The 24,755-nt window shown below is 46.2% G+C and overlaps 1 protein-coding gene across 3 annotated transcripts in view; it reads right to left on the reverse strand.

Moving 5' to 3' along the window:
* The window catches only part of LOC147636757 (cyclin-C1-1-like), a 117,064-nt gene that overhangs the window by 62,465 nt on the left and 29,844 nt on the right, over positions 1-24,755 (reverse strand). For 2 of the 3 annotated variants that reach the window (XM_086800280.1, XM_086800282.1), the window contains one exon: positions 11,821-11,927. In XM_086800280.1, coding sequence (XP_086656406.1) covers positions 11,821-11,927 — 107 coding nt within the window. The remainder of the gene's footprint in view (positions 1-11,820; positions 11,928-24,755) is intronic. The other variant, XM_086800281.1, reaches the window with a different exon arrangement.

Genomic DNA, 24,755 nt, shown 5'->3' on the forward strand with positions numbered 1-24,755 from the left:
TGAAAGTGCAAGTGCAAGCCATGAAGACGAAGCAAGAGGAAGCACGAGAAGGACCCATACCTACAACACTACAAACAGAAACGACAAACCATGTTTCAAAGGTAAATTAGTTAACTCACAAGATTTTGTTAAAGAAGTCATATCAGCGGTCAAAGAAAAGGAACGAATGGAAAGTAACAAAAAGGTAATCAGAGTCGGTGGTCTTCCTCAAGGTTGGGATAGGGCAGACATACCTCAAGAGCTTCGAGAAGACTACATATTAGATACAGATGTACTTACAGCACAACTGAGCAAAGTAGTCCCCTTCGTGGACTTAGGAGACCCTATCTCTATTATAGTAAAGGGTACACAGGCAAAAGTCTCCTATATGGACAACAATGAGAAAATAGCAGTTATGAAGCAAACAAGGTCTCCAAGGAACAAAGGTATGGATAGCTGATGAACTCACCCCGCTACAACTCAAGAACAAATCGGCAGAGCTGAATAAAGTTAAAGAAGCAAGAAAGAATGGCAAATGGGCAATATACAGAGGAGGACAAGCAATCATTAAAGAATTCCGTACCCCACCCCCCTCAAGAGCAAATCCATCCATGGATGAAATATAGCTATTTTTATTTTGAACCTCAATTTCGAACTAGATGCAATAGAACCCATTGTAACTTAAACTCTTAAGAGTCTTAAGAGTTCATTTTGAGTTATTTTTTTTTCAGTTTTATGCCTCTTTGGCATCGATACCCAGAGTGGAATGTAAATGGATGTACCTGATCTGTCCCATAGGTCGGATTCGGCCTCCCGTGGACGTTAATATAACTTTCTCTCTCTCTCTCTCTCTCTCTCTCTCTCTCTCTCTCTCTCTCTCTCTCTCTCTCTCTCTCTCTGACTTCTTTCGACCAGAGATTGAGCAGTCAGGCCGCCAGCAGGCATTGCAGCTAGCCCCAGAGTATAGCCGCACTAGAGGTACACTGATTGATCGGGCTATAGAGCTGGGGCGGTCCAGGCGCCCCAAGATGAGAGGCCCATCTCGACACCGGCGGAGACTACAACAGAGGATCAGGACCATACTAGCCCTCTCTCTCTCTCTCTCTCTCTCTCTCTCTCTCTCTCTCTCTCTTTTGAGGAAACACAAAGCTATATTACTGAGTATGAAAAATTCCCCAAAGTGCCAGTGGTGGCCTACTGAGGGGGCATACAAACTGTGCAGTGAGAGGCGTGTAGCCTGTGAGCGGTCAGTGCTACATCACGGTGGATGATGTGATGTGTGCAATATGAACCACTGTGGGGGAGTGTACTCCCATCTAGCATGTCCTCCAACAATCCTGAAGAAGAGACCCGTGCGCCCCCATCGTCGAATGAAGGCCTGGTGTCTGTCCTGAGCTGTCTATGAAGGCCGACAGGAATCATCATACATGGAGCACAGTGCACGGATACGATCAAGCCAAATCAGGACTAGAGTATCACGTGTCGATTGCCGCGTGTGACTAAGGACATGGAGACAACGAGCTCTCCAAATGTTCCACATCGCAATCGCAGCAATCACCATAAAAACATCATCCCTATGCCAATGCTCCATCTGCAAGGCGTTTGGTGGAATCATACTAAGGTACCCCCGCCGATACCCCGTCTCGCCGTAAGCATGAGCACAGCATCGGTGCCCTCACCCTCAAAGAACACATGTGGTCCCGGCCAAGGAAGGAGCCATAACACAGATCCCCACACTCTCTCTCTCTCTCTCTCTCTCTCTCTCTCTCTCTCTCTCCATGGCGTGATGTCGCGCAAGCCCCTCCCTGCTCACACTACGCGCTGGTGGTCTCTCGTTCGTATCCATCCGCCTGAGCACTGCACACCCCTGCTGTGCTCGCACTATGCTGTTCTGTGCTGCTCCGCGCTGCGCCTTTGTTGCCCTACTTCCGCCTCCCAGTTTCCAGCGCACAGGCGCTTTCTCCACCCGCCCTTGCTCAGGCCCACAAGGCAGCAACTAGGGGGATAGCACAATGAACCTACAGGAGCTGGAGGCATACATCAAGACAGTGGAGGACAGCACCAAGAAATTACTGGGCGAACAGAAGAAGGTGCTGGACAGAGTTCTGAACGAACATGAAAAACAGTTGGAAGGCCTTCGCAAGGAGATACAGGAAAAGAACAACAAGATTGAAGAACTGACAGCCCAAGTGAACCACCAGGAAGAGGTAATTCAGATGTTGAAAGACACCCAGCTGCAACAAACAGGAATGCCAGAAGCTGCCCCAATGATAGGGGAACTCCGGGCAGAAATGAAAACCCTAAAGGCTACGGTCAAGGACCATACAATGGAGGAAGGGGAACTGAATATTCAGGAGGGTTTAAGGACTGACTTGGAGCAGTTGAAAGCTACGAGAGATAAGCTGCGGGAAGAACTGCAGACCACTAAGAAAGATTGGGTGGAGGTGGTGAAGAAGCAGAAACCCCCGCAGAGCATCATACTTGCGACTCTCGAGGAGCAGAAACGTAGGAAGGATAGGGTCCTCCATGTACGAGTATGGGGACTACAGGTGGGGGCTTCCCCAAAGGACGATGCCATGACACTTTGCCAGATGCTAGGAGTGGACGGAATTGCCCCCCCCCCTTTGCAAATACATGGAGGGCAGGAAAGGATATGACACGAGAGTGACCCCTCATCATTAGATTCCCGAATGCCACCAGCAGACAGGCCTTCTTAGACAGGCAGGCTGCCCTCAAGGGCACACAGGTGTACATGGGAGATGATCTCACTCCAGCACAAGTGGCACACCGGCGTGAGGCGATGGTGACTGTTCATGAGGCCCGCACAGCAAGCAAGTGGGCTATCTACAGAGATGGTAGAGTCATTATCACTGAGCGCCGTCCCAAATAGGGACGCGGGTCTATGAGACCAAACACCTGGGGTTGGCAGTATGGAACTGTAATGGCATGCTGTGGTCGAATCTAGGCGGCTTAAGCGAGATTCTCACAGGCAGGGATGTCATTTTTTATACAGAGACTCATCAGAGACCTCAGCGGGGCTTACCATACATAGCCGGGTATGAGTGGAGTCAGCTTTTCGAGGCGAGACCCGCACATCAAGAGGAGTACATGGCTCTAGGGGGGTAGCTGTCCTTTTTAGATCCCATCTCTGACAGATTCTCAGCATCGTCCGGAAGGACGAGGATGCACGATATCTTTGGGTGCAGCTACAGCTTAGCAGTGACAGAGTCATCCACATAGCTGTGTGTTATTTTCCACCACGCCACTCCCCTTACGCCGCACAGCATGGCCAGTCACCGTACTTACCATTATATGAGGATATCATGGAGTTCTCACAGTTGGGGGAAGTCCTCCTGCTCGGGGATTTCAATGCCAAGACGGGAAGTCAGCAAGTCCCACTACTCGATCTAGACGACCCTATCAGACTACAAGAGCTGGACATCACTGACATAGGGCTGCAACGATCATCATAGGACCGTGAGGAGGTCACAATGTATGGGAGAGATTTCCTAGAGCTGGGAGCTGCACATGGTCTCGTTATCTATAACGGGATGTCCCGATGGCCCTCCTCCAGCGCCCTCACCTCCTTCCCTCGCTCAGGAGGTACTAGCACTGTGGACTACCTTATGGGATCTCCGGCTTTGACACACCTTATCCCCGACTTCTCTATTCCGCCACCCCCTTTTAAAGGCTTTTTCCCCTTTGCTGGGATCTCCCACGTGCATTCATTGCATTGGACTTTCCAACAGAGTTGTTTTTCCTGTTCATCTCTTCTTGAAGAAGAGCACCCTCAACATCTGCATATGACAGCATAGCATGCGAATTGCTAGTGGCTGTCCTGAATGTGTCCCAACTCTCTGGCAAAGTGCATAACAGAAAAGTGGCTTTGAACTCATCATCCATTGCCAACTTTTGATTAATGACCTGGCTGACAATACCATTAAACTCATTTAGATGGGCTGTCATAGACGCCCCTTCCTTCATCTGAAGACCTATGAGTTTCTTCAACCAATACACTTTGCTTGAGGCACTTTGTTGGGCATACAAGTCCTGCAATCTCTGCCACATTCCCCAAGCTGTCTTCTCTTCACGAATGCTGAAAAGTAATGAGTCTGACACAGACAACATGATAGTAGATCTTGCCAGCTCATCCATATCTTCCCACTCTTCAGCAGTAAGAGAAGCGGGCATTACACCCCTTTCTTTGATAGGCTTGTGCTGCTTTTTCTGGAGCAACACATTGTAGCACTGGGTTTGCCAAATATCATAATTATGCGAGCCTTCAAGCTTCTTGATGTGAAGCAATGAAGAGCTCTCACCTGTGGTTGCCATAGCAATATGCAACCTGTCAATGCCTGACTCCCTGCAAAAATGTGCAAACACTGCACCAAAAGCACACAAAGTGCTCACAGTTTTTCTCCCAAGTTTTATCTCCCACTGCGGAAGCACAAATGCAACTTTTCTCCCACTTTATGTGATGAAATCACCAAAATCTGGTTGCTGCAGATTTTGGACAGCACCTTAAATGTGCTCTGTTGCCCTTCCAAAGTACTGTACAGCAGTACCAAGTGCTCACCAATGATGTACCAAACCTGTACACCGGCAAGTACAGCAGCTGCAATTGAACCTTTTGGTCACTCAAAACAGTGTACAGCCATGCCAAAACTTGCACAAAGCTGTGCCAAATCTGTACCAGCAGGTACAGTAGCAATAAATGCTCTCCTGGCTATCCAAATGAGTGAAAATCAGACTTTTACAGTCCCGTACACTGCATACAACAGTCCCGAACAGAAATTGGGCAAAAGCCCCTTGACTGCAAGCTGATTTCTGAGGATTCAAGGCATAAATGTCTTGCCTGCTGCTTTGCCAAGCTTAACGAGCATAAAATCTTTAAAAGCCCCTTGATTTAAGATCAATTGCTGATCATACATGGTACATTGACGCACATGAAGGCATCCAGAGTGTTCACGATGCTTCCCCCTGGCCACATATACATCAAATACATGAAAGCCCCTTGATTTACAGGCACATTGAGTGCTTGTAAGGCATCAACACATTATCCACAACATCAAATGCGATTGCCTGCATGCAAATCAATCCAATCGGCACAAAAGCCCCTTGATTTGCTCTGCAATTTGATGCAATTTTGCCCAAATGTGCGATTTCTCACATCATACAGCATGTATGAGCGCTTAATTGCACAATTACATCAAAAGCCCCAAATTTCGACATCCAATTTCCTGCAAATTGATCCTCATTGTGACCAATTTCCTGCAAATTGATCCTGATTGTGACCAATGTCACCCAATTTTGCCAATTTTGCTCAGAAATTGAGCAATTCGGCACCTGTATCTGCTCAATTGATTATTGTACCTGCTCAATTGCAAATCCCAAAAAAAATTGAGGCAAATACCTTGTAATTTCTGATTTTTCTTTTTGTTGCAGGAAAAGGGGGGGGTCGTGCTGATGCTGCTTCTGAATTTATGTGCAGATATTGAAAGAGCAGCTGTAATAATGCAGGCAGCAGTTCCTCAGGCGGGAGCTTGTAATACCTTGTAATTTCTGATTTTTCTTTTTGTTGCAGGAAAAGGGGGGGGTCGTGCTGATGCTGCTTCTGAATTTATGTGCAGATATTGAAAGAGCAGCTGTAATAATGCAGGCAGCAGTTCCTCAGGCGGGAGCTCCTTGCTGGGAACGATGCCTAAGAAGGCATGCACGATCTCCAGGAATGCTGCTAGTTGCAGAAGGCGAACCAGGTTCCCAGCAGCATCAAAAGCCCTTGTTTCCTCCTCGCCTAGTCACGCCCGACGCCTCAACGCTAAAGGAGAAGGTCACGTGGAGCGTAGCGTACGAAAAAAAAAAATTCGAATACTAACGAGTCGGCGCTCGACTCCTCCGCTTACGCGAAGGCTCCAGCACGGCGCCCGATTCAACGCCCGCCTACCTAGCTGCTGTTCGCTCCACGCTCGACGCCTAGCTGGGCCTGAATAGCTGGGCAGCGCTGGTTGCTGCCTGTTGGGCAGTGTAGGCTACCTGCTGCGCTGCCTGCTTGTATCTGGTCGCTTCTGGCCTCTTTACACACAGGCTGTAGACTAATGAGGGTGACAGCCAGCTGATAGCAGTCACAGGGTACAACCAGCACAGGGTACGACCAGCAGAATGGCTGTGTGAAACGAGGGCTATGCAGCAGAGAGATTCAAAGGGCACCGGCTCTGATACCAGTTGAATGGGGGAAGAGAATTAGGGTTAGGTTAATTCATGTGTGGGAGACATACACAGAGAGAACAAGGGGGAGAGAGAGAGAGAGAGAGTTGTGGGGATAAGTCAACTCATGATGATATGAGTGTGTGACTCCCCTATCACACATGTATATTGCACTAGTACACATAGTGCACTTAGTACATTAAAAGTACTAAGTGTACTATGTACTATAACTTACGGGCTTGTACACACTATAAGGGTGGGCATAGTGCCTTTACCCCAACACAGGAGAGGATTTACTACCTTGGATCACATACTAACACTTCGGGAACTTATTGAAGAGGGCAGGGCACAGAAGAGAAGGATATACTACTGCTTTGTGGACTAGCGCAAAGCCTTCGATACCGTACCACGTGCCAGGCTTATGCACAGATTGCATGACATTGAGATACCCGAGGATATGCAGTGGGGGATATATGCTTTGTATGAGTCTGTGAGACAGGCAGAGTCCGAGCTCCAGGCGGACTATCTGATAGGGTGACCAACACGATAGGGGTGAAGCAGGGATGCCCGCTATCGCCCACCCTCTTTGGATTGTACATTGATGCGGTCTCTGATTATGTAGATAGATTGGGAGGCCCACCGGCATGCCTGGCAGGGGTGTTGATACCCATCTTGTTATATGCTGATGATATTGTTCTATTCTCGGACTCTCCGGAGGGATTACAGAGACACCTGGATGCATTGCAGGCTTTCTATGTGGATAGAGATCTAACAATGAACCTTGGGAAAACCAAGGTTATGGTGTTTAACACCACACAAGCATGGGTGACGAGATCAGAGCCTCAGTTCACTTTCCGAGGGGAGCCGGTAGAGCACGTCAGGTCATATGTCTACTTGAGAGTTACTTTCACAGGACCGCGTTTCTCCCTGAAGGAGGCAGTAGCAGCTAGATTAGCTGGAGGGCATGCAGCCTTGGGGGCACTTGAGAGGCAGTGTGCACACATACAGTTCCAGGAGCCACGCACCAAATTGTGGCTATTTGATACGCTTGTCACACCGACCCTCTTGTACGGAGCTCCAATTTGGGGGCCCAGTATACATCTTAGATCTCAGAGAGGGACAGATGAGGAATGGAGGCAAATGGAGAGACTAGATTGCCCGCATGATTCGGAGCAAATCATCAATACACAAGAGATTGTTCGGGCTGTGAGCTGGGTGCCCCACCGGTAGTAACCGAGGCCCTATTCCAGGCAATTACCTTTTTACAGTGGCTATGGGAGCTCCCTCAGCAGAGGAACTCCCGGTTGGCATTGACCTCATCCATACAGTTGGCAAAGGATGGAGATACTCATTGTTGGTACACTCAAATGAGATCATGGTTTGGCCTACATGGTTTGCGGATAGAGGCACTACCACCGTTTCAGTACAGTCTGGATTGTCCATTTTTGGATCTCACCCGCTCAGAGCAAAACCGCGTGATCAGGATGGATATCATCAGAGTGGACACAGAGAGGACATGGACTAGCCCCCCTGAGCCCTTGGGCACGAAAATGGCTCAATACAAGAGCCGTTTTCTACACCTCACCAGATGATTTTATCACCCGCCCAGCGTACATGGATGTACACCTATCACATGGGATACGTTGTGCCATTGGACCGATCCAGACCTCATCACACCAACTGTGGATTGAGACAGGGCGATATGTGCATCAGATCTTGGATGACCGCATTTGTCAGCTATGCTACCAGGAGGTAGAGACACAGGAACACTACATTTGCCGATGTACAGTCTATTATAAGATCCGAGGGAGATATCACTGCCTCTTCCAAGAGGGTTTTGGGCCGTTACGCAGGGTCATGGAGTTTGAGGATCAGAGATGCTTGGGATTGTTCCTACTTGAGCTTAGGAGACACAGAAAGACCTTCTTGGCAGACACGAGGCCGAGCCATGATGTACCTAGACAGAGGACCCTGACAAATTTCTTCGGCACCAACACTAGCAACCCAGCCCACACACCTCCTGATACCTCCTCCGTTGGGCCATCAGGGCACCGACCACGCTCCCAAGGAGTCACCACTGATAGAGCAGTTATCTTATGTGGTGCTCGTCCGCCACGCCCACCAGGATCCCGACCACGGCATCCTCACCATCGCCAGATCAGAGCCATTATTGCTCGGCATCGGAGGCACCTACCTCGTTTCTACGACCTCTCCATTCTAGACAGCCCCATTGTGGAGATACTTGATCTAAGGAGAGGGCAACACTTTAACTGATCAGCATACATGGATCTACCTGATATACATTTTCCAGTATTTTCTACTCAGTATCATCTCGGAGTCTTACAGTTCTGTTCTTATAACTGTAGGACAATCAGTTTATTGTACTTTTTAGTCTCATTTAGTTGTTCTCTTTGATCAGACACCAACTTCAGATGTACTCTCAGTTTTGGTCTCATAGGCCATAGTTTTTCCAGTATTTTCTACTCAGTATCATCTCGGAGTCTTACAGTTCTGTTCTTTATAACTGTAGGACAATCAGTTTATTGTACTTTTTAGTCTCATTTAATTGTTCTCTTTGATAAGACACCAAATTCAGATGTACTCTCAGTTTTGGTCTCATAGGCCACTATGGCCTCTTAGAGACGTTAATATATCATCATCTCTCTCTCTCTCTCTCTCTCTCTCTCTCTCTCTCTCTCTCTCTCAAAGCTGGGCAACTAAACATATGATGGGCCTCATCCTCTATTGCCTCTTCCGAGAGGGATTCGGACCACTCACACGGGTGATATGGTTTGAGGATCAGAGGTGCTTGGGCATGTACTTGATGGAGCTCATACGACACAAGGATGTAGTGTCAAGGCAGCATGCTGAGAGACAGCCCCGACTCCGACATGACACCTCACAGAGAGCCATCACACATTTCTTTGTGGTACACACATCCACATCGGAATCCACTGCCCACAACAATTCCTCTACTACGACATCAGAGCCCACCACCTGTACCCACGCTCCAACTCCACGCCCCAAAGGAGTTCTTAGCGAGAGAGCTTGAACCATTCTGCGAGCCAGATGTCCCTAACCCAGAGCTTCAGGTCCCTCCACCACACAGAGACAGATTCGTGAGGTTCTCCGCCGTCATGACACGCTCTTATCACAGAGGCCTGACATTCACTCCACCATCAGATTGGTTCTAGCCGAGGCGGCTATCGTCATTAGCTGCTCACAGCATATCTCACTCTAAGGATCATCTGTTGATCACATGTACTATCAAATGTTTTCATTTTACTTTTTCTTTCAGTTTTACATGGCTCAGTATATCAATGGTACCCATTGTATTACTTTTGGTCTCATAGGCCCTTGGGGCTCAAAGACTTCAACACCAAGACAGGGAGTCGCCACGTCCCACTACTTGATCTCGACGACCCTATAGACTACAGGAGTTGGACATCATTGAGACGGGGTTACAGAGATCATCACAGGACCATGAGGTCACGGTGTATGGCAGGCACTTCCTAGAACTACGAGCTGCATATGGTCTTATTATCTGTACGATGGCCCTCATCCGATGCCCTCACTCGCTTTAAACACTCATGCGATACCAGCATCGTGGACTTCTTTATGGGATCTCCGGCTTGTGCACACCTTCTCCCCGACTTGTTCATCCCACCACCCCCCTTTGAAGCTGAACATGCCAAACTCTCTTTCACTCTTATTTTCCTTTCAGATTCACCCAAGGGGCTTAGGAGACATTTTGGATGCCTTACAAGATTTTTGCACTCAGCAGGACCTCACTGTTAACCTTGGTAAACCAAGGTAATGGTCTTCAATAGCTCCCGCTCCTTCACATCCATATTGAACTTCACATACAGAGGGGGCCCTATGGAGATTGTCTCATCCTATGTCTAGCTCGGTGTCACTTTGAGTGGCCCGCAGCACACATGCCAGAGTGACACAGTGAAATGCAGCCTTAAGTCTACTGAGCGGTAGTGCTTCCAGGCACATTTCCATGAGCCTAGGACAAAGGGTTGGCTTTTGGACACCCTCGTCACACCAGCCTTGATGTATGGAGCAGCCTTCTAGGGCCCACATTTATCCAATGAGGATTGGCAACGAGTTGAGAGGCCCCAGGTCATGATGTTCTCCCATATGATCCACAGCAAACCATGAGTCCCACACAAGATTATTCACGCAGAGATTGCTGCAGCCCCACCCAAGAGGAGGACACTCACACAGTGGATCCCGTGGACCCACCTCAAGCTGTTGGGACCCAACCCGCCCAAGAGGAGTTACCTCGGACCAGGCATGCTCACTCTAGTGTGCCCGTTGCCCACGGTCCCCCAAATGACAGCCACGATGCACTGATCAGATCCTGACCCAAGACATGCTCCACCGCCATCAAGCTACCTTTCCACGTGACGCAGCTGTGGGAGACTTCTCGGCCATACTCATTAGCCCCATGCTTGATATATTGGGCTGATGCTCCTGTCATGTTCATGTTCCTTGTATTCCATGATGAGATTTCCATGAAAATTTTTGTAACACTCCAGTGAGATAGTTTTGATTTGTTCTCTTTTATTTTATTTTATGTTCCATGATTAGATATGCCATGGACATTATTGTATCACTGTGGTTTCATAGGCCCATTAGGTCTTTAGTAGATGCTTATCTTTCTTTCTTTCTCTCTCGCTCTCTCATGGTACATTGTACTACCTTTTTGGTCTCACAGACCCTCTGAGTCTTTTGAAGACATTGATATATCTTTCTTTCTTTCCTTCTTTCTTTCTTCTAAGAGCCCATGTGCCACAGGTGCCACGCCTCCCAATGAATATCCTCCCTAGACAAAGCAATCCAGGTGCAGCGAGCTATACACCCGACCCACTAGTCCGAGGAGATGCTCCACCTAACAGCTTCAGATCCAAGAGATCCTCCAGAGATACCGCAGTGCCCCTCCCAAGGCAGTGGACATGGAGAGCCTCTATACAATCATAGATATCGAGGATCTACTTTGATCCCCCCACATGGAGAGCCTCTATACAGTCATAGATGTGGAGGATCTTCTTTGATCCCCCCCTAGGGGTGCCCCTCCATAGGCAGTGGACGTGCAAAGCCTCTATACAGTCATAGATGTCAAGGATCCACTTTGATCCCCCCACACTGTATCATTGTAGCATTGTACCATCGCTGTTTTTACTTTCAGCTCTAGTTGGGTTTTTTATGTTTTTCCCATAATTCAATCACTTCATGGACACGTTGTGACACTTCTGGTATCATAGCCCCTTTGAAATTCTCTGAATGTTAATAGAACTTTCTTTCTTTCTCTCTAAGCCTTTGTATTACAGCCACATGGCTCCCTTGTAACTCTCTAGTCATATGATCATTTCTTTTTATGGGTAGCTAGTTTGTCTTCCTTTTCATGAGCCAAGTATGTCATGGATTTATTGTAACACTTGTTTGGTCCAGAAACCACTTGGATCTTTTGTAGACATTAAAATATGGTTGTCTTTTTTTCTCTGTGCGCACATGTATAAACTCACAAGTCACACCACTATTCAAAAGCGCACTAAGAAATCAGTACAAAAGGTGCAGTTATCCAGTGTCAAGAGTACAAATTATAATGTGCATAGTGCATGTACATACATAGTGACATGCCTATCTTGACCACTTTAACATCCTCCTCTGTCAATCCATGTTCCAGGTCAGCAGGTAGCACATGCCCTATTTTGTCATCATCAAAAAGTGTCTTGCTGCACCCACATAAAATCAGAATTTAGAAGTTTCCATGCATAAGCGTTTCATGAAATTAAGTCGGTGTTATGAAAAAACTTGATTTTAAAACTGTGTACACATCAGACCAATAATATAAAAATGGGTGTCTGTTGATAAAAATGGGTTGATAAAAAATGGGTGTCTGTTGACTGGAAGGATATTTTGATATCACAAGTCTAAACTATGTTGCATTGATTTTCTGCTCTAGGTCAGTAGTGTCTTGATCCAAATAAGGAAGGGCCCTTACCTGCTGTCACAACCACAAAAGTGAAGCTTGGACTATCCTAAACAAGACAATGATTCTAACAAGGATAAACCAGCTTTGTCAAGAAAAGCTTAAGAAGGATCAAGCAAACAACAAAGGTTGGACAGAAGCATGATGCTGACCGTGAAAAAGGGACTGGCTTGCTAAATGCATGAGTGGATGTGAGAGCAAGGAGGGCCAGTGTTTTGTTCTCATGCACAAGTGTTTCATAAAATTGAGTCGGTGTTATGAAAAAACATAAATTGATTTTAGAACTGTGTACACACCAGGCCAATAATATAAAAATGGGCCAACTTGTAGCACTAAAAATGTCTATCTGTTCGGTGAAATTTCATTCACAAGTCTAAAGTATGTTGCACTGACTCTCTGCTCCAGGTCAGTAGTGTCTTGATCCAAACAAGGAAGGGCATCTTACCAGTCACAACCACGGAAGTAAAGTTTGGACTATCCTAAACAAGACTGATTTTGAAAAGGATTACTGCTCCTCAAAGTCAAAAGCTTTGTAAGGATAAACCAAACAAGTTAACAACAAAGGTTCCAAGGGCCAATGAGATGATAGCTCAAGTGGTGAAGGACCAAGAGGTCCTGGGTTCAAAACCCCCCTTGGTGCTTCCTCGGCAGCACCGCCTATACAGGCAGATAATTAAGCGCCTACAGGCGGTGAAAAATCGGTAACTACCAGGAGGATCTTAGGCCTAAGGGGCTAGTCACGGGGAAAGAGGAGTGGGGGGGGGGGGAGGGGGCGGGGGCGGGAGGGATTTTGGGAGGAAGGGAAAGAGAAACAAAGGTTCAAAGGTTCGACAGAGGCAAGATGCTGAAGGTGAGAAAGGGACTAGCTTGCTAATTGCATGAGGCAAGATGCTGCAGGTTCAAAGGTTCGACAGAGGCAAGATGCTGAAGTTGAGAAAGGGACTGCTTGCTAATTGCATGAGTGGATGTAAGAGCAAGGAGGTCCACTGCCGTTTATAAGGTACCTGCAGCCATAGGTTGCTTGTAGGCTGTCTACCAACAGTCAGCCCACCCTGCAGGCCCCCACAACTAGCAAGATGTAGATGGCGCTGCTGGCAGCTTTTAGACCATGGCAACCAACTACCCATGCACCTGTACGATATTACATATGTTGCTCTTGTGCCTACCTAAACTGCTGAGAAGCTTACTTCTTGTGTTCACACCAGTTCTAACACTTTCACATGCTGCTCTTGTGCCTACCTAAACTGCTCAGAAGCTTGCGTCTTGTGTTAACATCAGTTCTAACACTTTCACATGCATGACTGCCAGTTAGATGCTGTGTCACAACTTCCAAAAGCATAAGCCACCATTGGATTTCCATACAATGTCACCAACACTAGCTTCTCCTTTAAAATTGGAGCCTTACATATGAAAACTGTAATGCAGGATGCATATTAAATTTTTCAAGGTGAACTAGCTTCAATAGGGCCCAATGCTAAGCCAATGTAGATCTTGCACTTTCTGTTTTCTCTTTTTCCGGGAAAAAGATCCTTCTATTAGCTAACAAAAAACTAGCCTCGAAGGGCTTAATACAACCACGAAGGGTTAGATACAAACCTGCCTCCATAGACGGGGCGGGAATCAAAGAATCAAAAAGGGTGGAGAAAGATGCACTTCTCCTCCGGCCGGCCGCTCTATGAGGAGAAGGGTATTTCATATAGGGGAAGGGGGAGGGAATAACCACACAGGTGATCTGCAGTGCCAAGTGGGATCACCACCTCTGGGCCAGGTTGCAAGAGCCTCAAGAAAGCTTCCTGCCGCTTCCACATGCAGACAGAGCCAGCCTACAGCTTCCCCCACTAACCGCGGAGGGTATGAATGATGTCGAGCCAAATGCTTCTAATGGACTCCACAAGCGGAGTGTGGGAACCCTCAATGGCTTCATTGCATTGAGCTCTCCAGATATGCCAGGCTGCAATGCTGCTACAAATCTCCCATCTCTGGCATGAGCCCGAAGTCCAATGATCAGTAGATGGGGCTGGGCCTGGAACTGCCGAAATGCGAAGGTGAGAGACCTGAAGGGCTAGCTCCCCACCTTCCTCCTCATAAGCCATGATAACCTCATCTTCTGTGGCCCAAGCGACAGTGCCCCATGAAATGACACGGGTCGAGGTCCTATCCATCATGAAAATGCAGAGAATCTACTGCCAAACTTGCTGAGTCTTCAGGCAATCCCGAAGACAATGTCACTAAGACTCCTAAGGGTGGCCGCACCTCGGACAAGCTGTTGGTCGACCACCAATGGCCAACCACGTGCCAACCGCCAAACTCATGTGCGCCAACAGCCAAAGAAAGAGGGTGATCTTTCGAGACCGAAAACTATCCCAAAACCTCTTCCAAAAATCTAAGAGAAACCATTGTGAGAGGCCTTGTGATTGCCAGTGTACTGCAGCTGTCAAGGTGCCCTCAACCTCGAGCATCTGAATCTTGCGGCCTAACCGCGCGGTGTATGCGAGGAACGAGGTATCCAATGTCTCCTCCCAGTCAACAAGATCACGCTGGGTCCACTCCCACAGGTCCCACTAGAGGCGCATGAGGAGCCGGCTCTCCCAAATCCATAAGCGCCAGAGTCTCTCCCTAGCCACCTTGGCCAGCGGGGGGTCAATGTGCCACTCATGTGCCTGAAATCCAATCACCCTCAGCCTCTGTAAAGTCCATCCTGAAGACCTAAACAGGGTTAGGGTTAGGGTTTACAGAAAGAAAACAAGCATAGAAAACCAGCAGGGAGTGAACACGACTGCTATAGATATCTCAATGAATGAAAAATATGAAGTACAAGCCACATGATAGTGACCCCTAAAGGATAAGTGTTCACATGACCGGCCATAAATGTGCCGGGTGGACCAAAACACTTATAAACTGCATATAAGTGAAAATGAACTAAACTGGGGGAAAAAACCTCCACTAACTGAAGTAAAAAGTGCCCCAGTAACCTACTGATGATCACTAGCACTCCTCTGGGTGCATACACAGCATAAAACCCAACAAACCCCCCTGGAGTGATATGTGATCACTGTACATCATCCACCAAAAGGAAACAAATTCAAAGCATTGCGGAATGCTTCAAATTTCGGACGTGGTAATGCCTTGGTGAAGATGTCTGCCACATTCTGATCTGTAGGACAGTAGATCAGACTGATATCTCCTGCCTGGAGTCTCTCCCGAACAAAATGATAGTGAATCTCAATGTGTTTCGTGCGAGCATGAAACACAGGATTCCTGGCCACAGCAATGGCACTCTGACTATCAGTATAGATAGGTGTAGGCTCCTCCACTGAAATATCCATATCAGTCATAAGACGACGCAGCCAAACACACTCAACAGTAGTAGTGTAGGCTGCTCTGTACTCTGCCTCACAAGATGAAGTGGCCACTGTGGTCTGTTTCTTGCTTAGCCAAGAAATGCATGAAGCGCCAAGGAAGAAACAATTCCCACTAGTGGAATGTCTGGTATCAAAATCACCAGCCCAATCTGAATCACTGTAAGCATGTAACTGCATGTCACCCCCCTCAGGATAAAGCAACCCAAGAGACAAGGTACCCTGCAAATAACGGAATACACGCTTCACAGCTTGCCAATGTGACAACCGTGGGCTGTGCATGAATCTGCTCAACTGAGAGACTGCATACTGAATATCTGGCCTTGTATTACACAAGTAAATGAGGCACCCAACAGCCTGAGCATATGTAGTGGCATCAAAGGAAACACTGTCATCTTGTAGTGACAGTTTCATCCCAGGCTCCATAGGAGTACTAATAGGCTTGCAATCCTGAAATTTAAACTTCTCCAGAAGTTTAGCAACATAACGTGATTGCAACAACCCAATGCCTCTGTTATCCTGCACAAACTGTATGCCCAAATAGTAATGTACAAGGCCCAAGTCAGACATGTCAAATGTCTGTTGCAGTATCTCTTTAAATGCTGCAATTTTGTCATCATTTGATCCCATGAGCAAGAGATCATCCACATAAAGACTGATGACCAGCAGATCTGTCTCTTCTTTCTTCACATACAAAGTGGTCTCTGATGGACTGTTCACAAATCCCTGAGTGAGTAGAAAAGCATCTATTTTTGCATACCAAGCTCGTGGAGCTTGTTTCAAACCATACAAGGCCTTTTTCAGCCTGCATACTTTCCCCTCATGACCATGTTCTGCAAATCCCATGGGCTGAAATACATAAACTTCCTCCTCGAGGTCCCCATGTAGGAATGCAGTCTTTATGTCCAACTGATGAACAACCCAACCACGATGTGCAGCCAATGCAATGACACACCTAAGTGTCGACATACGGGATGTAGGAGCAAATGTCTCCTCATAATCAATGCCCTTCTTCTGTGCATAGCCCTTTGCAACTAGACGGGCTTTGTACCTGTCAATGGATCCATCTGCATGTCTTTTCAACTTGTAGACCCATTTAGTACCAATGGCTTTCTTGCCTTTGGGCAGATCAACCAAATCCCATGTTTGATTCTTTTTAATAGAATCAATCTCATCCTGCATGGCTTTGTTCCAATGCACATTATCTCGTGCATCCACAAATGAATCAGGCTCATCATCATCCTGTAAACTGGCTGCCATAACCAGATTCAAATCTATGATGTGTGCATGCTCATTGGTCCTTGTCTCCCTACGAGTACGACCAGCAAGAGGACCCTCTAAATGGCTGTCCTGTAGTGTCCTCAAATACCATCTAGGTATATGTCTGACCTGTGGTGCCTGCTGTCCCATATTTGGTTCAGCTTCTGGCTCATTTGGCTGCAGAATTTCTGCACCACCTACATCATTTGCTGGCTGTCCATTACCCTCATGAGTTGGATCACCAACTGTGGAATGAAACTCCATGGGTAGAAGACCTTCAAATACATCATTTTCAGCCTGATTTGCCTCATAACCAGCCATGGATAATTCTGATTTTTCATCAAAAATCACATCCCGGCTGATAAATATCTTCCTGGATAGTGGGTCATATAACCTGTAGCCCTTGCTTTCACGGCTATACCCAACAAAAATGCATTTTGTGGCTTTATCATCAAGCTTCCTCCTCAACTCTTTGGGTATGTGTGCATATGCAAGGCACCCAAAGATACGAAAATGCGATACAGAAGGCTTGCGGCCATGCCAAGCCTCAAAAGGAGTAATAGAAACCAATGCCTTTGTGGGACATCGATTCAAAATATGACAAGCACACATTACTGCTTCCACCCAAAAGATATGTGGTAGTCTTTTTGCCTTTAGCATACATCTGGCCATCTCCATGAGTGACCGATTTTTCCTTTCTGCAACCCCATTCTGCTGTGGAGTGTAAGGAGTAGTATACTGATGTTTTATACCTCTATTCCCAAGAAAAGAATTCAGTACATGTGACATATATTCCCCCCCTCGGTCAGAACGGAGAGTCTTCACTTTGCATCCAGACTCTATCTCAGCAAGTGCTACAAAGGCCAAAAATGCATCATATACCTGTGATTTCTGTGTCAAAGGATATACCCAGCATATACGAGAGAAGTCATCAATAAATGTTGCAAAATAAAAGCAACCACCTAATGACTTCGTCTGCATGGGACCACAAAGATCACTGTGTATAAGTTGCAACTTTGCAGTTGCTCTTAGAGCCTGATCACGTGGGAAGGAAAACCTGTGCATTTTTCCCAAAATACATCCTTCACAAATGTGATCTGGAGGCTTCTCCATGAGAGGTAGATCTGTAAACATATTATGTCGCTGCATAAGCATAAGACTACCAAAATTTACATGCCCCATGCGAGCATGCCATAACTCCGCATCAACCATAGCTGGAGTAAGAGTGAATGCATGATAAGCAGACTGATCCACTGGCTGAAATGCATCCAACTCATAAAGTCCATGACATAATGTACCAGTAAGCATCAAGGTCAAGGCATTTGCTTTGTCTCTGACCATGCATTTATCATCATCAAAGTGGACTTGCATTCCACAATGTGCCAAAGAAGAAATGGACAACAAATTCTTCTTTATCCCTGGTACATATAAGGCATCTGTAAGGCGGAGAATGGAGCCATCAATGGCTGTAAGCTGAATCTCCCCAATGCCACACACTGGATATGAAGCATTGTTGGCACACTGAACAGTTTTGCCAACAGGGGCAGGGCTAACATGACTAAACAAATCCCTGCGAGATGTGATATGCTTTGAGGCACCACTATCAAAATACCAAGTACATGCATGCTCTGTCATACTGAGTGCCTGTGAAGACCAAGAGGCATCATAGCTGCATGTATAGAAACAGTAATCCCTGTCCTCAACAAAAGAAGCAGTCTCTGGAGGAGCTTTAGGAGCATCATTAACAGACATCCCAGCTTCCTTTGCCTTCTCTTTGGCAATCCTCTTCCTACATTCCGTGATGTAGTGACCTGGCTTCTTACAGTAATGACATTTGCCCTTCTTCTTGGGCTGTCCATCACTTTTCTTGGTATCCTGTGAAGAACCACCATCACCTGAATTTTGATTTGCACTCTTTGGCTGAGATTTCCCTTTCCCCTTTTGACCTGTAGTAAATGCTTGTTCAGCATTTGTGTTCATATTCATATTCTTCCTCATTTGCTCCTCTTGTAGTAAGAGAGCAACAAGTTCCTGATACTTGAGGGGTTCAACAGCATTCCTCATGCTGAGGTTCAAAGAGGTATGGAAAGCCAAGTAAGATCTTGGCAAAGAGTGCAAAATGGTGGACACAAGCTGTGTCTCAGGAATAATCTCATCCACATTGATGAGTTGCTCTCTCAAATCCTGCAGCTTGTTTAAGTGGCTAGACATATCATCTCCTTCATTCATTTTCTGATTTTCCAGCTCTCTTTTCAAAAATGAGATCCTAGCCTCATTACGAGCAGCATACATCTGCTCCAAAGTCACCCATGCATTCTGTGAAGTGCCAGCTGAACGAATATGAGGTATAATGGACCTCTGAACTGACAATGCAATGAGTGACAACGCTTGTGCATCCCTGGCATCCCATGTCTTTTGAGCATTTGTTCTCTGAACAGGCAATGGCTGTCCTGGAGCCTGTACCTGTTGTCCTCGTCCACGAGCACCCCCTTGGGGAGGAGTCTCTGGAGCCAATGGACCTGGACGTGGTTCATCACCACTAACAAAATCCCAAAGACCTTTTGCCACAAGCACATTTTTCAGCATAAAACTCCATAAGGAGTAGTTCGTGCCATCCAATTTGTCTTCCTTAGACAAATATGTGAATACATCACTTTGCTGTTGATTTGCCATTATGCTTTACGCACAATGTTGTACCTGTTTACCAAAAAACCCAAAAGCAAAAACCCTGATAACAACTGTACTCCACTGAATACAGTTTACCCAAATCTGCCTGCACTCTCAATCCTCTGAATGTGCAGCTTAATGCACCAATGACTGAGTAGAGCAGCAAATGGCGTACACAATGCCAAAATGCCCCAAAATTTGCTGCACCCAAACTGTGCAAAAAAACCTGTATATTTCCTTGCTAGAAAATCTGCCTGTTGTGCCTGTATATTTTCACAGAGAAAATAAAAATGCCCAATATTCAAGACTTGTACTGCTTACCAGAGTTGAGATTTCAACGCAAATGACTGTTGTACTGTGCAGGTACAGTGTACTGTCCGGAGCAGATTGCAGGTACGGTGAAAGTACGATGGATGTACTTTCAGACAGAGCACTGTACTGAACAGTGCGTATGGGTACTCTGCAGATCTGGAAGTCGCACAGCAGGTACAGTCGAAGCAGGTACAGTCCAAGCAGGTACAGTCGGGTACTGAAGCAAGTACACAGCATGCGCAGGTTCAGTCGCCAAGTACAGTCGCCAAGTACAGTCGCCAGGTACAGTACCAACTGAAGTCGGCAGTGAGAAGAACAGTCGGCGCTGACAGTTACAGTCGGCGGTGCTGACTGTTAACCGGCTGGTACAGTGCGACGGCGCTGTCAGGTACGGAAGCTGCTGTACGGCAGCGCTGACAGGTGTAGCTGAAGGCGGCGCACTGTGTAGTTGAAGGCGGCGCTGACTGGAACAGGAGCTGCAGTACAGTACGGGTACTGTTAGCTGCAGTCGGCGAACTGGTACGGACAGGTACAGTTGCACGGACTGTACAGAAACTGTACGGAGCTCAGGAGTACGGCGCTCAGAAGTACGTGCAGCAGCAGAGGCCGGCGCTTGACTGAATGTGTGTATGCTGTACGGGCAGCAGCAACAAGTGTACTGGTTGTGTACGGGCAGGGCAGGAGCAAGCTTCTTGGCTCTGACACCAATTGAAGACCTAAACAGGGTTAGGGTTAGGGTTTACAGAAAGAAAACAAGCATAGAAAACCAGCAGGGAGTGAACACGACTGCTATAGATATCTCAATGAATGAAAAATATGAAGTACAAGCCACATGATAGTGACCCCTAAAGGATAAGTGTTCACATGACCGGCCATAAATGTGCCGGGTGGACCAAAACACTTATAAACTGCATATAAGTGAAAATGAACTAAACTGGGGGAAAAAACCTCCACTAACTGAAGTAAAAAGTGCCCCAGTAACCTACTGATGATCACTAGCACTCCTCTGGGTGCATACACAGCATAAAACCCAACACATCCACTGAAATCATCCAGAGGAGGCATTGATCTCTCTAATCTGTGATGGGGTCCAATAGACAAAGCGAGCAAAGCACAGCTCACATCTGCGCCATGGACTGCCAAGAGAATATCATGCATGGTAAACACGTCCAGCCACTGCGGGGGGTCGGGCCTGTGATGATAGGGGTCAACCACACCTGGGGAATAGCAAAGCCAATGTCGAGGCTGAGTCTGTCTCTACCCCCCATCCCAGCCAGGCCTCTCCTGAGCCTCTGGGGGAAGCTATCTGAATGCAAGCTAGTCACCAAGGGACCTAGCAGGTCCTATGCTCAACACTCCCCATGATATATGAGGTTGGGCCCCAAACATGTAGCCACTAGGTAAACAAATCAGGGGGTTCTAGATCATGGGCTGCCGAAGACTATTGGAATATTAGGGATTGCACTAGAGAGTGAAACCCTAATTGCCACAAGCACAAAGCTTAATCCTAACCTCAAAGCTTAATCCTAACCTCAAAGATTAATGCTACTCTAATCAACATAATCAAAGAAGATTAAAATAAACATAACTAGCACAAAGCTAGAAGTGAAGCAAGAGATTAACACATAGTGACAAGCAAAGAGATAAGCTTGGGACAAGTGTTTCCACAAAGGAAGGTCACAAAGACTATCAAGCTTGCTCATTATTCACAAAGAAAGATACAACTTATATAGGCTCCAAGAGCCCTCCCAATGACCTAATAAGGAATGACGTCAAGGGCTTGCCACCTAGCCCTTATCTAGATCCATCTAGGCTTTACTATTCCCTTTAGTAATTGGCCACTTACATAAGAGAATAGCCTTAGATTTCATGTCTATTATTGTATCCTTAGGCTCAACTAAGTTGTCCCCAATGTGCACACATGCACACAATGAATGCTAGATCACCTAGATTCTAACAAAGATGCTCCTTCAAGGCTACCGGAGCTAACTGCTGAAGGGCCGGCCTGAGGTGATTCCAAGCTCGAAATAGGCTAGCTGCAAATCTGTCCTCAAAAGCTGGGTTAAATGTAACTATTTGGCCTTCCTAGCACTATTCAAATGATGAAACCCTTGACCAGGCATTGGACAGGTAGAAGAAGGCATGATTTCTCTTGAGAAATCTTTCATGGGGTAACAGAACCATGTTGAGAGTAGAGGGCAACCAAGGGCCTAATGAAGGGAACAGTTATGAGGCCGATCCAAGACTTTAGGATGGCAACCAAGGTCATCGATCCATCACTCATGAGACCACTACCATGTTGTCAAAAGAGTACAATGATTTTCAGCAATCAAGCGGCGTTTGCTCACAGACGAAGAATTCCTTGCTTGGAGAGCCAAAAGGGAACAAGACAAAAGAAGAGCTCAAATGTTTGAAGACTTCATCAAGGATAGAGCCATTGAAGCCGAAGGAGTTGAAGCTACCAAAGCCTATCTTCGTACCAAAGGAATTACCGTTACAGAAGGATCTAGAGCCACCAGGTCTGTTTCAAAGGGAAAAGACACGGAGGCTACCCTAGGCCCACTCTCTCAGATGCAACCTCTTCGGGACAAGCAAGAAAACGGAAGGCAAAGGAGCCTACAACAACCGACAAAATGGACTTCAAGCCGAGAGAGAGGAGTGTCAAGTTCGATGCTTTCTATGGTAAGAGGTATACACAAAAAGCTTTATCTTTTATTAAGCAATTCGATGCCGCTTTTGGAGGAGAGGACTTCTCCGAAAAGTCAAAGCTTCGCATGGTTCGTATGCACTTGAAGGATGCCGCCTTGAATTAGTGGCCAAAGGTGGTACAAGAGAGAACTAAGCCGAAGACATGGACCAACTTCAAGGTTATGTTCAACAAGAAGTTTTTACCCACAAACTTTGAAGCAGATGTGCAAAAAGAGTGGAATGAGGTAAAGCAAAAAGTCGGTGAGAATGTGGCAACTTATCTTAACAACTTTTCAGCTGTTTCATTCAAGTTTACTTTTCATAATCCTATTCCACCACTAATGGAAATGCGTAAGTTTGTGAATGGACTTCGACCTAAGCTTATTCAAGCGATGTATATGGCTGGTCCGAAAACTTTGGAGAAAGCCCAAGACAGTTTTGCAAGCTGAGGCTTTGCACATGCCTTGGATGGTAGGCAAGACAAAGACTGACAACCGGGATCCACCTCAAAAGAAGAAGTTTAAAGTTGGATCGCAATCAAGAACTGAGCCTCAAGAGAAGAAGGATAGGAGTGGGGACAAACCTCCACTCTTTCGAAGGAAATTGTCCCACAAGCAACTTGAGGAATATGTCAAGGAAGGGAAGTGTTTTCCATGTGGAAAGAAGGGACACATAGCTCTAAAATGTCCCGACAAGCCAAAGCAAGAAGCCCAGCCGCCTCAAACCAATGAATTACCAAAAGAACTTCAACATTAGGATGATACACCACTAGAAAGAAGGCAACTTTTCAAGGCTTGAGGTAAAGTGACTAACCAACCATTGCTTATTCATTTTGATAGTGGTGCTACACATCATTATATCCATCCCTGAATGGTTGAAGAATTGAACCTCCCTCCAGAAAGGTTTGGAGCTCCTATTTTTGCAGAGGTGCCACTTTCGACGGAATGTCAATCGAAGTGATCCCTATCTTAGGAAAGCTTCGTTTACAGATTGGGGATTATGTGGATCGTGAGAACTTTGTTGTTGGTAAAATTGGACATTGTGATGTAATTTTGGGTATGCCTTGGCATAAGAAGAGTGATCCAGTCATTGATTGGGTTGGAAACAAGATTAGATTTCCTTTTAAAGGCAAAAATGTAACCTTTGATATAGAAGTTGAGGGGAATTCCATTCCACTCATCAGTCACGTACAATTTCCTAAAGCAATAAAGCAATCTATTTCCTCATACTTGGTTTATGTCAAGGATCCTAGGGAATCCGAGAGTGATGAATCACTCCCAACTCTTGATCATGAAAGGAAAGATTTCCTAAAGAAGTACAAGGATTGTTTTGCAGATTCCCTACCAGGAGAGTTAACCTCCGGAGAGACCAGAAAATCATCAGATTGATATCATGCCGGGAAGTTCACATCCTAACCGACCTCCTTATTGTGTGAGTCAAGCACAACAATAGGAGATTATGAAGCAAGTGAATGAGTTATTGGAGAAGGGTTTGATTAGACCTAGTTCATCACCCTTTTGTTCTCCACTTTTATTGGTTCAAAAAAAGGATGGTTCTTGGTGAATATGCATTGATTACAGGGCTCTTAACAAGATCACTGTGAAGAACAGGTTTCCTATTCCTAGGATTGATGACATCCTAGACAGATTAGATGAAGCCACCATCTTTAGCACGATAGACTTGAAGAGTGGTTACCATCAAGTCAAGATTGTTCCAGAGGACATTCACAAGACCGCATATCAAGATAACATTTGGACTTTATGAGTATTTGGTGATGCCTTTTTGGTCTTACCAATGCCCCAACCTACCTTCATGGAAAGAATCAACCACATAGGAAGTTTGCTGCTACTTTCTTTGATGATATTATTGTGCATTCTAAAACTGAGAAAGAGCATCGAAAGCCCCTGGATATTGTGTTTCAGGAACTGCAAAAGCACAAGTTGTGTGTGAATGCCAAAGTCAGGAAATGGGAATAATGGTATATGGAATTGATAGATTCAGTAAACAAGCCCACTGCATTCCAGTGAAGAAGACCATTCGCACAGAGCATACCGCGAGATTGTTTATTCAGCAGATTTTCAAGCACCATGGATTGCCAAGTCCATTGTGGAGGATAGAGATCCTCAGACTACCGGTTTCTTTTGGAGAGCTCTTTTCGACAAGATTGGGGACAAAGCTGAAATTCTCTTCGGCTTATCATCCTCAAACCGATGGACAAAGTGAGATTGCAAACCTCACTATCTTGGATATGCCTAACTGTTATGCTCTCAAAGCAAAGGATCAAT

Source organism: Cibotium barometz, chromosome 7 (assembly GCF_041138505.1).
Source record: "Cibotium barometz isolate CiBa-2024 chromosome 7, ASM4113850v1, whole genome shotgun sequence".
Lineage (NCBI taxonomy): Eukaryota > Viridiplantae > Streptophyta > Polypodiopsida > Cyatheales > Cibotiaceae > Cibotium > Cibotium barometz.